Genomic DNA, 17,574 nt, shown 5'->3' on the forward strand with positions numbered 1-17,574 from the left:
GCTATCTCTGAAACAAATCCATGTGTTATGTGGTTGAGCATAAGGGATCGAAGGTATGGTATGTTGACGTGAGTGTGGTGGTGTTAAGGTTAGCTGACTTCTAGACCTATTCTGTTGGTGTATTAATGGATTGAATGAGACGGAAAATGTGATGTCAGTTGAGTGAGAGTCGTAGAGTAGTGTGATCAATGCACACACTCCTGTAAAGGGGATGCTACCGATCCATAACTAAAACATTATTGTGCTTTATTGTTTGATTTGGATGAACCTCGATGGCAGGTCAGGATCTGACATTATGTGGATGGTACATACATGTCCTAGAAATGTTGTTATGTATAATAAAAGGTAAAATATGTAAAGAGATACTAATTTCAGTCTGTCACAAGCACAAAGGTGCATTGTATGTTGTAGATTTAGAGTCATCAGTTTCTAAAATGTTTATTGTGTTAGGATGTTAAAGTAGTTTACTATTTAACAACATGTGGTAGGTAATTGTGAGCTGTATAGATTGTTTCTTATTTTTTTGTTAGAACACTTTCAAGGGGTATTAATTTCAGTCTGTCACAAGCACAAAGGTGCGTTGTATATTGTAGTTTTAGAATCAACAGTTTCTAATATTTGCACTGTGATAGGATGTTAGAGTAGTCTACTATTTGATATTGTAATTATGAGCTGCATGGATTGTTTCTTATTCGTTTTTTTTTATACTTTCATGTTTTGTATGAGGGACGACAGGTACAATCAATAGCACAAGTGTGGGCTGTATATAGAAAAGGGATAAATGTTGATGTTGTATGTGTAGAAAACTAGGGTGTATGATTTTATGTTTTTTTTAGAACAAAGATTCTTTTATTACCAATGTATCTAATAGATCATACATGTAATCAATGAGTATTTAAATACTGTAAGAATATCCTTTTGTCTGTAATGTTGCGAGATGCACAGAAGGGTCTGACTGATTGGGTGTCGTAGCGCTGAGGTGCTATGCAGAACGGGCCCATACCGCTAGCGGGAGGCCAAGCTGACGTCGCCATGAGAGAGGTGACAGAGCTGCTGCGCTCCCCACTCCACTGTCGGCCGGGGTACACTCCACGCGCCCGCTACAACAGGTCAACAGCCCGGGGCGACACGCACCTACCACTGGCTGCCATTCATAAGGTGCACCACCCTTACGACTGGAGACAGTATCCCGCGGAGGCAACAGCGGGTGGTTTTTTTCTGCTAAACGGCTCGCGCGACGGCAGAATGAACGACGCGTGGCAGAGTCCGGCGGGCATTTTTTACCAGCAACTATTAACTAGTACTGGACTGTGGAGCCGTGAAACAAGATGACTGCTCGTTATGTCTCCATAAGGTGGAAAATGAAGGACTGGTGTTTCCACGTTGTGAGTGGTGGAAAAGATTTTGTCTTTAGCAGACGGGACGATTGTTTTGTTTCGTCTTGACCACTGAACGGTGGAATCCATAAACTTTTGGCAGTGACTTGTTAAGTGTGCTTTGCGAATTGCATATGGGACGCTTGGTATTCTTAAAGAGGACAGTTGTCGTTTGGTGACTAATTATTGTATGAACGCAAGAAACTAAAGTGGGACATTGACTTTTGCATTTGTAGTAGGAGACATTTCTTTAATTGGCGTGGGAATAAGTGCTGGTGGTTGGAATTTACGACTTTTAATTACACCATGAACTGAAAGGACAGGACCGTGGGTAATAGTAGTTGTAGGGCCATTTCTGGATGACCAGATTCGTGTGGATGGTACTCTGAGAGTGACTATGACATTTGTGTTTAATGTGTTCAAAATGCCAATTTGAGTGACTTAAAGACTTTCGTCTGGGTAACCATGGGAGAGCTTTGACACCTAGACAGTGTTTCTAGGGAACCTGTCAGCAACTTTTTTGACCCCAAGAAAATCACAGAATGAAATGATTCCATGTGACTCGCAAGATAGGGAATAATGTATTTGAATTTGTAATTGTGTAAATCTTTTTTATATGTTTCATTCCTGAAGGGACAGCAAGTGTAATTGTATTTCATTAACATTTGTGTTTAGAATAGTTAGTGTTTTTTTGTTTGTTCTGGGTTATCAAGTTCACGCAGCATGTTTATTAGAATATTTGGTACAATGATGCTTTAATTATTAGCCAGTGGCGTAATACTAAGGTAGCGGCTCTTGTTGCATTGGTCAGTAAGGTTGTCACAGGGGACAAGAGTTTGCATTGCACAACAAATATCGGAATTAACTGATGCATTTTGATGTCGTGGACAGAAATGATCTTGTTGGTGTGTTGACTGAAGCCACTTATTTGCATTATCACAGTGGTGATATTTCACATTAAAGTGTAACGAAGGCTAGTCGAAATGCAAGTTCTTGTCATCTAAATGTGTAACAACAGAGAAATGAGCAGTAGAGTAAGATACGAGAGCTACTGGTGGACTCAAGCACTTATTGCTAACTATTTAATGCGTGTATTGATCAAAGTTGATGGACTGACTAGCTCAGCAGCAGGTATTTGTACTGGTGGACAAGGATAAGGTTAAACTCACAGTCGAGCAGTGGTGGCAATTGCTTAAGTGATGATAGTTAATGAGGTATGACATGATGTCTTAGATGAACTATATTATGTAACCAGTATGTAACTTGTAGTATATTTCATTTTTTTTCTTCTCAGTTTTATTTCTCTGCAGGTTTGATGTATATTTTGGAGTAATGGTATGGAGCCTGATATTCTACATGTAACTAGAGTACGCAATGTTTTTCTTTTGTTGATTTTGTTTTGTATTTAGACTTTGCTGTGTAAAGGTTTTTACCCCACAATTTATGAATGTCAGATTACTTGCTCTGTGTTTGGACGGTGAGCTATTTAAAATTTCATGAGTACAATTAGTATTTTTTTTATTTTTTATAGAATTAGTGACGTTTGGATTACTCATAAAAATAACGAAGATACCAGTAACTAAGCAAATTTTAATCTCAACATTATTTTTTATTTGTATGATGTAATGTTTTATTTGTCATGTGGATTGTTGTAAATTTGTATGTGTACGTTACTCCGGATTATGGAGAGTACAATAATGCAATAACTGAGTCAATAATTTGGTAATGTAACAGCATTTGGTCGTCTATTTGAGGACACGAGGGGCTAAGGGCTCCTCCTGGTCATTATGATGACTTGCAACGTTTGTTCTAATACAGCTTTCTTTAAAAAATGTTCGGAACTACCCTCGCATTGCAAGGATAGTACTGTGCCATTTTTTTCTGCATGGGTAGCCGGTGGTGAAAGGGTACAGTACCGCCCGACATTGAAAATAGGTACAACATACTTCATTATTCTTGTCAGAACAACGCATTTTTTGTAAAAATAACTCAATTTCAATTAACACAGCGAAGCCGGATACCAGTGTGGGAAAGAATGACAATTTATTTATTTAATTTATCACATGTGCACTCCTACAAACATCCAGTTTGGTGAGATCTGTGAAATGAATGAATGTATGGTCGTCTGCTAACAGCAGATAGTGAATGTGAATATATGATCATCTTTGAGACGGTACTTGGGTCACCATTGGTGGGACCAAAGAGATGAAATTTACCTGAGTTTGAGCGCCTGAAATGTGGCTGAGCAATACGGTAGCAAGGTGCTCCCCCACTTCGGCAGAGGTGCAAGAGAACCTGAAGAACGGCCATGTTTCAGCACTCTGCCGGTGGATCTAGTGTTGGTAAGACCTGTCTTAGGTGTGCTCCGTAAAGACAAAAGAGTGGAGACATGGTATGCATGTGAAATACTTAAGAGTAGTTTGGAATAATAATTTTTCTATTTCAGGAACTTTTGTGGGGAGAATTAAATGTCAGGCAGGTATTATTAAGGGGATCGTAGTAATCTTCGGAAGTGACTAACGGTCACAATGAAGCCACGTGTAGCAGTAAGTTGAAATACTTCCGAGTGCTTAAGTTAAGCTGAATTACTAGCGTGTGTATTATAAGTTGGAAATATTTAAGAAATGGCTCGTGCAGGACTTGAAATTAGAGACGAGTACTTCTGCGTGGTGAGTACTGTGTGAGTCTCAATCTGTGTATGAGGCAAACGATAAAGACAAGTACTCGTCCATGGTATCAGTTGAGGACTCGCGTGTGTGATGAATATGTTCTTAATATTACTTTGCGCGTTATGTTTGCGTGTGACGCTTGATTCAAACTATAATACTCTGAGAGAGAAGCAAGGTGAGTCAGCCGTCTATCCAGCAACGCCACTTGGCTTGCATTGCACAGGGAGACGTGCATGTATCCTCCAGAGTTCATAGTAGGAAAGAAAAATTACGAAGTGGGGCAGTGCCGTGTGAAACTGGGATAAATACTAATTGAAGTGGGAAAGCTGAAAGTGATGTGATTATAATTTTGTGACTATTCCTTGTGTTGTATTCCATGTTGCAGTGTGGTGTACGTCATGTAATTTAAGTATGTATGGTTTGCATGGGAGAGTAGCAAGATAGTTTCAGGGGTAGTGGGTTATGCATGTTCCTTTTGTACCTCTCGGTCTGGAGGAAAGTTTCGTGATGATGGTTGTGAGAGTCGATGTGTGAGATATAGCAAAAGATCCACCATCCTATCCAGAAAGTGCACTGTAGCATTAAATAATTAAGAGAGCATAAGATAGACAATCACCAATGTAAAGCCATGCCCACTGGGCGGAATTTCTCATATGTTATTGTTGTAGGTCATGGAATTTGTGTGTTTAGGTTATAGAATTTATCGGAATACATGAGATAGTGAAAAGAAAAAGATTGGTGGCCTTTTCCTTCGAATTGTATGTTGTCACGATATCCAGAATTTATAATGTGTGCGTCATTCATATTCAGTGCGATTGCCACGTGTTGATAAAAGCCGTTAAATAAAAAAAGAAAATGTGGTATTGCCAGTGCGTAGCGAAGTCAGAGTAGTGTAAAGTGCTAATTGGCAGATGTGCGATTCCGTTGCGTAATATTCATACAGGAGAATAATTTTTAACTTAATTGTGAGTACTAGAGTTCATATTACTCGATCAATAAGAATGAATCCACTCGCTTGGCAGACCACTCATCTTGCAGGCCTGACTGCTTGATGCCACAGTATGAGCAAGGCATGTGGGTGCCTCTCAATGCCGCCTCGAGATTCTCCGCGCTACCAAGGGAGCACACGTTGAGGTTTACTAACGTAAGTGGTCTAAAATAAAAAAAAGTGACACTAACCTATGTAACGGCATCAAATGTAAATTATTATGTCAAACGGTTATTCTGTAATAAATCGTTATAATCAGGGCAAGACTTTGTGTTCACCCTGTATATTTTATACGGAGACAATTTTGTCGTACACGGTTCGCGTCGAGATAAAACGCAGTTGACAATTGCCTCACCTATCGTTCGCACGAGACCAGTTCCGGCCTTAGCCTGATTACTAACCGAAAACCCACGGGATTAGAGCTGGTTTTAAATTGGCTTTGAGACAACGTCGTCGAAAACAAAAATTAAGACTGAATGTGTATGTGTTCGTGTGTGTGTGTGTGTGTGTGTGTGTGTGTGTGTGTGTGTGTGTGTGTGTGTGTGTGGGCGTGTGTGTATGTGTGTGTGTGTGTGTGTGTGATGTGTTAATTGACGGGGGGAAATTATGAAAGCAGAAATTTTAACAAAAAAAAAAACTGCGCTGTCGTTCTGGAATTGCGAATATTATCTACTAGTCGTTCGGAGATTGCTAATATTATCTGTGGTGTCACCGCCAGACACCTCACTTGCTAGGTGGTAGCCTTTAAATCGGTCGCGGTCCGTTAGTATACGTCGGACCCGCGTGTCGCCACTGTCAGTAATTGCAGACCGAGCGCCACCACACGGCAGGTCTAGAGAGACGTCCTGGCACTCGCCCCAGTTGTACAGCCGACGTAGCTAGCAACAGTTCACTGACCAATACGCTCTCATTTGCCGAGACGATAGTTAGCATAGCCTTCAGCTAAGTCATTGGCTACGACCCAGCAAGGCGCCCTAGCATTTGATATTTATTATATGAAGCATGTATCATCAAGAGCGATGTTCTACAATTGTGGATTAAAGTTAAGTATTACAAGATTTTCGTACTTTATTGCAATTCTCAAGACATTGTCCTGTTCCAGACCTCACGCCAGTCTGCGTGTAATTAAACGCCTGCATTTCGGCCTCCTCTAGCAAAACGGTGTCGGCATTTCTGCCAACACTTCATTATCTGTAAGCCTAAAGACGATAAACACGGGTTTCTGAATGAGGCACTCCTTGTCAAGTTTAGCAAGAAAGAAAGGAACGAAGACCTGAGTTCTACGCCTGGTTGACTCCGAGTTCACTGAAGACAGATCACAAGCTTAGACAGCAAACAGAAAGGAAAGGAAACAGAAAATATCTTTTATACGGCGTTCAGCTTAGCATATTTAGGGAAGTTACAGCAAACGTAAATATAAATGGCCAGTTCTACGACAGACTGACGTCAGAGATATAGGCCTACAGTATTGTGCTTGTGTACGACGACACATCTTGAAAAGGACAATGATACGCATTTTTGCCACTCATTATGAACTCTTAGTTTCTCAGCGTCCAGAAGTACACAACTGATAGAAGAAGAGAAAGTAATTTCGCGTGCTCTATGCAGAATCGCATTGGTATAGCGTCGCGATAAGTAGCCTTCAGTGCTTCTAGTAGATCTTCTATTCCATGGACACTGATTTCGATCCCTGCCATTTTGACGTTCTTGCGACGATTTAAAGAAAGAATCACATTGCGATTTCCCTCAGTGAAACAGTTCAGAGGGCATCCCTTCCAAGTTAATTAGCACGTAGCCACCTTCAAACACTTCCAGGTCGATAATAAGGTGCCAGACAAATGTTGCACTGGTCGCTGAGCGGAACCGGACATCACTGATTGAAGTCCCGTACAGGTTGTTCCCTCACCCACCTCCCTCGTGTAGGAAGGTACTGCGCGGTGTGTACTGTTGGTCTAAATGGACCCCTATAGGCCTGATTAACTGTGCAGAGACTGTTGTTTACTGCCTGGATCGTCACAGCCCTAACATTTGCCTTCAAAACTACAGTGAACAACTACGTGGGATTCTCCTAGTGGTAATTAAACAAGATGTTACGCGTTGACAAGGTACTGAATATTTGGGAGGACGTAAGATCAAAGACGCATTAAGTTATAGATTGCCCTTTGTTTCCTAAATCACTTAAGGCAAATGGCGGGATGATGCCTCTGAAAAGAACTCGATCGATTTTCTTTACCAGCAATTCCCTGCCGGAAGACTAGTAGAATATCGCCCCTTCTAACAAAGAAAGCAAAGTGTCTTATTGCTGGACACGAAATAGAATTTCACTTGACGTGGTGATAGAGGATGTTTGCTTTTGGAAGGTTTAAATTTACATTTATTCCTTAATGTCATTCTATGAAGGGAGTCTTCATTACCCGCCCTCCCTAATACCGACATTAATGATGAAAAGTTATGATAATATTTTCCTCTTGGTTTATTGAATTACAAATCCTAGTAAAACCCCGTTTGGCACAACCAGACACCATTTTTACTTGTTTTTCTCATAATGTCGTCAGTCCCATTACACTCAAAGCTATACTGCACAAGTTTAATGCAAACAACAACGGCTCGTTTGAAACGCTTCACTTTGTCGACCTCAAACGCTTCCCAATTTGCAACACTCACTTCCACCTAAATTAACCACGGCGCCGGATGCATCTTCGTTGTCACCAAAGCTGAAAACATGGATTTCTATCGACAGTTATTTAACCAATAACGCTAAAATATACCTCTGTCAAAAAAACTAGTGATAAACGTATAGGATACACGATGAAATGTCAAGCTGAACATCATTTACGAAACAATCTACATATTAGGGATAAACAACGGATTTCTTGAAAGAAACAGGCTCTCCTTAAACACAGTTTCAGGGACAGCCTACATCATGTAATAGTGAATTTTACAAAAAATTGTGTTTTGCATTCGTTTCAGGGGACATACCCCGGAACGAACTTCAGGCACTTGATGTTAAACATTTCTTACAGAAATACTGCAACCGCAATATTTCCAACGAGTCCACTCTCAGGAAGAATTAACGGGATTCTTGCTGTGTCGACACTTAAGAAAAAAATTGGGTTATCATTGGCAAAACACCTATACGGATTTCTGCTCAGAGGTGATGGATGCTGTAGGCCATTTAGTCGCTAATCTAAGTTGCTAATTTGGACACTGAGGCTGCATCTAAGCCATCTTTTATTTATTGTAACAACAAATAGTTCAACAATTGCTAGATTCTGATAACTTAATTGGGGTAGGACGTCAAACTTGGAGCAGGAGAGGCACCACAGGACATTTTAATTTCCACTGCCTATACTTTTACAAATAAATTCATAAAACTTTAACAGCATGACCAGGAAGGATTCATACTCAAAGCAGTGGAAGCTCAAAAACGTAACAAAACACAATTTCATCATTTTTTCACTTACTACTGGCTGCATTTGTTCCTATAGGTACACTTTTCTTCCTAAGTAAGAGAGATTCTTCGATGACTTTTGCACAGCATACAAACCATAGTTACAGGTGTATGAAACTCTAGAAGCTATTTAATTTATGAAAAAATGAATGAACTGTTACATTTTAAACTTCATGTTAGAAAAAATTCAAGTTTTATAGTTCATTATCTCAATTTTTCCACAGTTTTTTAATAGATTTGGAAAATTCTAGAGTTTCATACACCTGTAACTACTGTTTGTATGCTATGAAAAATTCATCGAAGAATCTCTCTTACTTAGGAAGAAAAGTGTACCTATAGCAACAAACGCAGCCAGTAATAAGTGAAAAAATGATGAAATTTCACATGTAAAAAAAAGGTATTTTGCTACGTTTTTGAACTTCCACTGCGATGAGTGTGAGTCCTCAATCCTTTCTGGTCATGGTGACAAAGTTTTATGCATTTATTTGTAAAAGTATAGACATTAGAAATTAAAATGTCCTGTGCTGACTATCCTGCTCCAAGTCGGCCTGTTTGACGTCCTGCCCCCCTTAAAAGAAGTAAAGGTCCAACTGAAAACTCCATATATGTTGAAAGCAGGTAAATCGCTTTAAGTATATTATCCAAATTTAGTGCATATTACATGCACGACTCAAGCATTGCAACAATTGGCAGAGATAGTTTGACATCAGTTCATAGTAACATAGACTGATACCAGCGACGAAGATGGTTTTCTTGAAATGTCCGTATTGCGTACAACGCTACCTGATGTACCTCTGCCTCCAGAGCCAGTGGTGACGAGGCGGCAACATGGATTGAAGCGGTGATTTTCTATATACTTTGAAGCTGTAAAGTCAGTGATGGAGAACTTTACTTCTGATCCTGCAGTGCCAGTGAGTGAATCCTTGTCAGCAGTGAACAGTTCTAAAGCGCTAAGTTAACTATTTTCACTTCAAAGAGACCAAATAAGTAGTTTCCCGTGGATGTTTCCAGAAAACATGCTATTTCCTTAAAAATAATTTTGTTGTATACAGTTCCTGAAAAAAGAAATTTCTTTTTATTTCGTTTGTCTCCTCTGAATAATGTTACTGACGTTTTAGGACATATTTATGTTTCGGGGACTCAATATGCCTCAAAAAAACTGAGATTTTTCTCTAATTGTGTAATAATATTAATGCTAGTGACTTGTCTTGGAAGTTTTATTTTCCATCTATTACTGGACTGTATGTAACACTAATCAACTAGCGATATGTAGAATCTTGTCGTTCTGGATTATTTAACTTCCGATAAGATGATTAAAAACTTATTTATGAGGTGAAAATGGTCATCAATCCAATAACCTATATCGAATTTTGTTGTAGAAAGCCAACATGGAGAGCGAGAAAACCACGGATTTCTTAGGATGATCTCAGGTAACAAAAAAATTTTGTTTCGAATTTCGTCCCCAAGTGTGACAGAAGCTTTGTAAAGTTTAAGTCACTCATTAGGCACTAAGACTGGGGTCTTCAATGTCTTAAACCGGTGACGAATATCAGTTACATTTTTTTTCTTTTTTCTTTTTTTTTCAGAACAATTTGCGTTTCCAGGTTGGCAACCCGAAGGACTGCACACTTCATTTAAAGAATATTTGACTCGGATCTTCCGATATTGTGATAGGGTTCGACACTGTTTCTGTTTTGACACAGCGTCTTAAGTATTTTGTGAATGAGTCCAAAGAAAAATGTGATTCGCTTTTTAGAGATGTGTTATCTAGAGAAATATTTATTAATCAACAGGTATACAATATGAATTTGTTGCTAACAACAACCCTAAGTTAAATACACTAGAGAACCATTCAATAGAAAACTTAATGAATAAAGCACTTCCGGTAACTGATCTGAAGCTTTCTATTTTGGTGTTGCGTCAGTGATATCTTCGTCGCCTGGTCTCGTGGATCTTGTACGCTACATTTATATGTGGAATATCTCAACGTATGTTCTATAAATCAGTTCACATTGGAGATGCAGCGACATAACAATAGTTTTTGTTGGAAATTTGTAAGGACCGACTCGGTGATAGATCGAAAGAAGTGTGCAGGATTTCGATTACGCGCTTTTCCTGCATTATTAGATTGGCAGCACTGCGACTTCCATCGTTCTGTGTTGCTGTTAGCCGCCATTAGTCGTTATGGAGCGTTAAACAACACAGTAGGAAGTTGTTGTTGTGAAAAATTGCTAAATGAACCAAGAAAGTTATGCAAAAACGTTTTATAAATTGTTGGGAATTTTCTGTCGATGAAATGCACTACTCTGGCAACTCTATGTTCACGTCAAATGTTGAACGGCTTAAACATCATGGTACTACACTGCGTCCATCATAAGAATAAACCTGATTTATATATTATGCCATGTATTCTTCCACGTTACCTGGAATCCCAATGGATTTCGTTTCTCGCTGAGCGAACTCCAAGCTGTCTCGAGTTCAGTCTAGTGCGGTAATAAGGATACGGTTTATGCAGTGGGTTACGCACATCTGGTCTGTGCGATAATACAGGACATTTGCTTTGCCGGCACATTTGCCTCGGACAGCACTGGCCAGCTACCTTGTGCAACTAATCTGCATTGATCAGCATCAGTTAAAACTTAAAAAGAGACGAGCAGAGAAAAAATATAGCTTCGAATGTCGCTTAATTTTTAAAGAGTGTGTAATAATATTTAGCAAAACTCTAGCGCTACCGCACTCTTGTTAGGGGATCAGATAGAAAGCATAAAATTCTCCCGTTCTTAGCTAACGTAGTATTGTACCGTAATTACAAATAAGAGTGTTGAATATTTCTAACTTAAACATAGGGTAATCTTTCTGACCGAGCTACGTGTAACGAAGAAGCGTATTGTCGTATACTTAAATACTGGAGCCACTGTAGGTATTACGTAAGTTAGTCGTTCGGTAACCTCTGAACCTTCATATCCGAATCTGAGAAATACATTTTAGACTGGAACTGTCATCTGCTACGTTGATAACGATTCGGTCAACAACAGAATCCACGAGGCCATCCAAGCGCCACGTTACCTCCTCTTCTTTTGATATGCCGTTCTGTATCCCACCAGCGATCAGCATTGACGTGTGACAAGCCTTGTGCATTAGTTCTGGCACCTTAAATGTTTTGTTATTTCTCGCGACAAATCCCTTAACTTGGATCCAGATCAGTTTTGTTGGGGTTGTATTGCAACGGTACTGTGGCAACTGTAAAAATGCAGCATTTGCAGTCTACCCGACGTTGTGAAATTGTTTTTCAAGTTTCTATGACGCTGGTCACTCTGGCTCGTGTGAGACCACACATGTAATATAAAACAGAGTCCATATAAAGTGTATTTGATTTTTGATTATTGTCCTAAAAATTTAATTAGTTATATTTATCTAAGAATTTATATTTTCAACGAAAACTGGAATTCTGTGTTCAATACGTAGCGAGGAACAAGAAGACGTACATTTTTCATAAGAATGATGATTAGATACGTGTTAATTAGCACCAATTTGATGAATTTTACATTTAAAAGCTATAGGTATTCCAAATTGAACAAAAAAGAAAGAGAAAAACCAAAGCGAGTCTCGAACCATTGATCGATGGAGTATATGAGAGTACCATTCTACAATGCTACCTATGCAACCATGCATCCGTTGTTGTAAACGTCTAAACTGTAGAAAATACAATTACCCACAACATTTCAAAGCTGATTTTTTTCCCCTGTGAACTTGTGAAAAACTTCGAGAATAATCGGTTTCTTGCCACTTTTTAATGGTGTTCCACGCGCGTGTACTGAGCATGATGCGGCGTCAGCCATTCACGAACAATCAGAGCACAACAGCACAGAGATTAGGAATGTACACGATTTTTTAAACAAAAACTATAGTGCTAAAGGGTAATTAACAAACACGTTGATGACTGTTAATACATTAGCATATCTTAAAGTTTCATTTACCGTAACTTAGTAATAAGACAGCTAATACATAAGTAACACCTACTCCAAAGAGCGCAACAATACTAGTGTACATGTGCTACGGCTTCTGACCAATCGGACCGATGGCCTCAGCAGTTTGGTCCTATAAGACCTTACCAGAAATCTGACAAATCGTCCTGTTTGCGTTTGTTTACATCAGGTCTATTCTTATGACGAACGCAGAATTCACATTGTTGATTGCTGATTTTTTTTCCCTGTGAACTTGTGAAAAACTTCGAGAATAATCGGTTTCTTGCCACTTTTTAATGGTGTTCCACGCGCGTGTACTGAGCGTTGATAAAGTCCATTGTCCATTCACCATCGATAACAACAACTGAAAGTTCCAAGACCCATTCTGCGCCAGATATTCAAAGAACAACTTTTTCTGTGTTCGTAGCTATGAATTATAAATGACTCAAAACTGTAAATCATAAAATATAATTAAGTAAAAACAAAAATGAAATTCCATTTTTGCTTAAGCCATGTGATCTTATGAAGCGCCGAGAATTCGTTAGTTAGTTAGTTATGGAGTAAAATAAATTTCAGCGATGGAACCCATTCTTACAACAGCGGATGAGTAAAGAGACGGAATAGTCACGTTTAAGGAACAGGAAACGCTCGTATCATTTATGAGCAACCGTTTTGAATCACAAGAGCTAATGTCTACTTCGGCTATTATACTACAGTCTCCAGACGACTTCTCTCCAAGCGACTAACGCGGCTATGGTCACTGTATGGACGTTCTCCTGGGAGTCAAATTGCTTGTTTCCGATGCACCACTGACAGTTTATTGTAACCCTCGCAGCCTCGTACTGACGATGGAACACACAAACTGAGTCGCCATTCAAAACTGCAGTCTCTCTTTAAAAAAAGAGACTGATGATGCAGTTACACAGTCAGTGGAAAACGTTACCGCAATGTCTTTCATATTGTCAGATACGACAGCGTACTGAAAAGCAATGCCTCCGAGTTTTTTTATTATGTTCTTAATATCGGTTGAGGTATTATTACATGCCGTGCTTATCACTCAGTCACTTTCCAGCTTCGCCGATGTAAGACGCCATACTCTGCCGCTGGAGGGTTCCGAATTATAGCTTGTAACACGGTGGTGTGTACAGGGTAACAATTATTGAACTATATGAAATCATTTTCCAAAATTTTCACGTACCGTTCGGTAGTTACCGTGCACCTATTATTCCGTGACTGGACATTGCACGCCACTCTGTTATTCATTGACGGATAGAGACCTCTCACCCGCGAAATGCGGATATTCTGTCCCCCATATGCACCAATTTTGCTTATTGACGAACGTATCCTAATCAAAGTGGGTTTCGCCGTTAAAACAAATCATACATTCGCATATACTTCCCATTATGCTCCGGGGCCAACCGTGCCGTTTGAGCGTCCTAACGCAAACCGTTTAGAGATTGTGACGATTTTATTTCATGTAGTTCACTAATTGTCACACTGTATGTCGGTCCGTGAGAAACAGCGTGCTGCATCGAGTTTCTAACAGTAGAAAATGTGACCCCAATTGAAATCCACAGAAAAATAAAAGCTGTGATCGATGATGGTGGTATCAGCATCAGTAATTTGCGACGTTGGATCTTTCGTGCTCGTAACGAAGGAATCGAACACCTCAAAGTATGTGACAGAGCTCGCAGTGGATGACCGTGTACGGCAACCGACGAGATTCTTCGGAATTGGGATGATGAACTCATCAACGAAAGTCGTCGGATAACACAGACTACTCTCAGGTAAGTGCGGCATATCACGAGTTCGTTGCAGAATTGCGGTACATAAATGATGGGTGCTTCGAATGCTCACTACTGACATGAAACAGAGGAGACAGGACATCTGTCAGCAATTTCTTTTGCTTTTCGAGCATGAGAATGATGGGGTCCTTAACCATATTGTGACAGATAATGGAAGCTGGGTTCAACAGTCTGAGCCAGATAGTAAGAGAACATCTGTTTCCAAAACTTCAAGAACTCCTTCGAGAACTTCACTTTCATAGTCATGAAGCGGTGTATGCAGAATTATGGTTATGGCTCCGTGAACAATGTCAATCACTTTACAGTGATGGTATCAACAAATTCGTCTATCGTTGGGAGAAATGTGTTTGTTGCCAAGATGACTATGTATAGACATGAAGAACAAAGATGTAGAATAAAGTTTTGAGCCGTGGCGCTCCAGTCTCTTGGATGTCCATTATCGATCCTTCGATGTTTCTTATCTTTGCTTGTCTTGCTGTTTTCCGCATTCGCGGGGCGAGTGGCAGTTGACGTTTGCTCGGGCTACCTACTGAGACGCCGCGAGATACGAGGTGGGGAGCAGCCACGTATATGTAGAGTTGTTGTACGCGGTCTGCCGGTTCAGGACGGAGCATATGTGTTGGCTGGCTGCCTGTCTGCTCTCCTGATTTTGCTCGCAGTGCCTTGCGACCGCCTAGCTTGCGTTGCTGCCTGGTGTATCCTACACGAGCCATACCGGCCGTCCAGCAGAAGTTAAGCAGCCTTGTGTTTTTGTTTAAAAAAATGAGCAAATGTATAAGACTTTTTGTAACCAATTTTGGTGGCCTCTTAAGTGTGGCCTTAGCGTTTACACTGCCTTTAAATAGTTGGGGTTCCCTGTCCTTTATAATCTTTTGGGGGTTTTATTTGAATTTTCTCTTTGGGGTTCCTTCCTTGTGCTTGGTTAAATGTTTACTTGTATAACGGGAAGTGACTCCTGGTTAAAACTCGGAGGAGGTGTTTGATGTTACTGCCGCCTCCGGCATTCGTCCTTTCAATTAAGGGTTGTCATCCCTTCGAGCGAGCTGGTGTCACTCCTCGTTAATTAGTGCTGGTTTATGTGTACTTAATTTTGAATTGGCCTTTTGAATTAATATTTTGGAGCGCAGTATAGCACTGAGGCAATCTCATTGTATACCGCCTTGTGCCCCGGTGTAGTACCTTAATTTTCAGTGACACGAGTTAGCTCCACTACCGGTTTTACTGATGTGCTGCCTTCAAAATCTTGTATTGTATAAGTTTGCCCCATGTGTGTCTGGGAACACAGAGATGAGCTTTAGTGTGACTTTAGTGCTAGTCAGTTAATGGAATCTTCATTTTTGCTTGGCTTCCACTGAAGAATTTGAGTGGAGCGTAGTGTATTTGATTTGTTATTCATTTAATTACTGTAAGTTTGTTTATTGAATGGGGAGCAAGACATTTAAAGACTGTTGATATTAACTCCCCTAGTTGCTGGGTGTTGCTAATTCGTTCCAAATGGCCTACTACTTATTCAGTGGTAAGACTGTTGATTAGTTGGTTACTGTGAGTACAAATTCACACTATTTATTTGTTGCCGAAATTGTTAAAGTGTCTGTGTCGTGATTCAGTCAGTAGCTACGTGTTTGAGCTAAATTGATATAAACCTTACATTGCCTCCTTAAAATTTGTTGCGAGCAGAAACCCTTAAGAGAACTAAGTTTTGTCACTGCTTATGTTAACCTTTACTGGGAGTAATATTTCATGTAGTTAAATTTTGTCTTACAATGTGTTTTTCTCTGATGTAATAAACGAGTGATAAAAGAACAAAAGCAAATGGGCCTGGTCCTTCCTATTGTGTCCGGTTTTTAACCCGTACCATTACTGGTATTCCCAGAGCGTGTTTTCGTTCTGTTGGCAAGGGGTAAGGGGTAGGATTGTCTTCCCTTAATTTTTTCACTCGTTCTTTGTGTGTTATTATTTAGTGTTATTGTAAGCTTTCACTTAACATTACTGTTCACTGGTGCTTGACGTCCGATATGGCTTTGAGGGAATGTCCAGGCATTGGGTATTTAAAGAAAGAGTTTTTGCAGTATGAGCTCAAGATCAGGGAGCAACCGGTGACGGGAAGTGTCTCGGAATTAGCGGCTAGGTTGCGCGCGGCTTTAGATCGCCCGATTTCTGTCTCCCTCGACATCATTGGCAAGGTACGTGACATCTTGCAACTTCTTGTGGGTGCCGTGGATGAGACGGATAGAAATATTACCTCCTTGGGCGATAATCAACCGGCACATAGACAAGTATGTCGTGTTCAAGCACAGTTAATTCATTTCATGAACCGTTTGAGAGACCTGGGTAGTATAGAGCTTAAGGATACAGAGAAACGAGAAGTTGAGCAGGTTATGGATCATGTGCGTGGTTTACAGGTTAGAGCCACATATTTGGATTTAGAAGCTGAAGGGACCAGTTCAGAACACGGAGGCATCCAAGAGCAACAAGCTAGTAGGACTCAAATTTCTGAGGCAGTGCATTTATTTAAGAAGCTTTAAGAGCTACCACATAAAAAATTCGCAGGCATTGCTTTCCGGACGCCGTCGTACAAAAGACATCATTGTCCTAATTCCAGCTGCTCATTTCTGAATCGTAATTGGATTTGTCAACAGCTGTAATCCTACCACATCGTGTTATCAAACGCAGTGCTTGTTTGGAAAATTATCCCAGTAGCTTATATGTAAGGTAAGGTAATGTTAATGTGCCGCGTTCTGGCAGCCCAGTCAGGCTCGACTGACCAGCGTGTCATACTTGCCCAATGGCGTCATCGTGAGCAGTATGGAGCGGTTGTCAGCACACGGCTCTCCTACTCGGTGTCGGGTTTCATGACCTTTGAACTACAATTAATGGGTCGTGTAGCTCCTCAGTTGGCCTCACGGAGCCGAGTGAGTCCATATCAATCCCCCAAAAAGGAAAAAAATCCATGATTATCATACATTTAATAATAATTTTTATCGTGTATTAAGTTTTGCGTACTTTGTGGAACAAGTATGGTGCAGGGCCTACAGTAAAATTACTGACCTGCCTCCTACGCTCGTAACGTTGAGGCGAGAAACATAACTTTCGTTGTCCACTGATACATACCTGCAGCACAGTCATCCTGGAAAGCTTGAAGATTCCGCAGATCCTGAGGCTGAGGGCCCTCGAGGTGCTGAGGCAGAGCATGTGCACGAGGCGCCAGCAGCGGACGTCGCCATCCGGCCAGTCACCGCTGAAGGCCGACCGTATTAGACGTTCGCTCTGTAACACAGAGCGTTATGGATATAGCGGCTATGAGTTATGTCCTAATATGT

General features: G+C 40.4%; 1 protein-coding gene across 1 annotated transcript in view; it reads right to left on the minus strand.

Moving 5' to 3' along the window:
* Positions 1-15,434: 15,434 nt before the first annotated feature.
* LOC124712368 overlaps positions 15,435-17,574 on the minus strand; it is a 69,810-nt gene continuing 67,670 nt past the window's right edge. The window contains exons 5-6 of the mRNA XM_047242663.1: positions 17,366-17,521; positions 15,435-15,527 (exon numbers count right to left, since the gene is read on the minus strand). Coding sequence (XP_047098619.1) covers positions 15,435-15,527; positions 17,366-17,521 — 249 coding nt within the window. The remainder of the gene's footprint in view (positions 15,528-17,365; positions 17,522-17,574) is intronic.

Source organism: Schistocerca piceifrons, chromosome 8 (assembly GCF_021461385.2).
Source record: "Schistocerca piceifrons isolate TAMUIC-IGC-003096 chromosome 8, iqSchPice1.1, whole genome shotgun sequence".
Lineage (NCBI taxonomy): Eukaryota > Metazoa > Arthropoda > Insecta > Orthoptera > Acrididae > Schistocerca > Schistocerca piceifrons.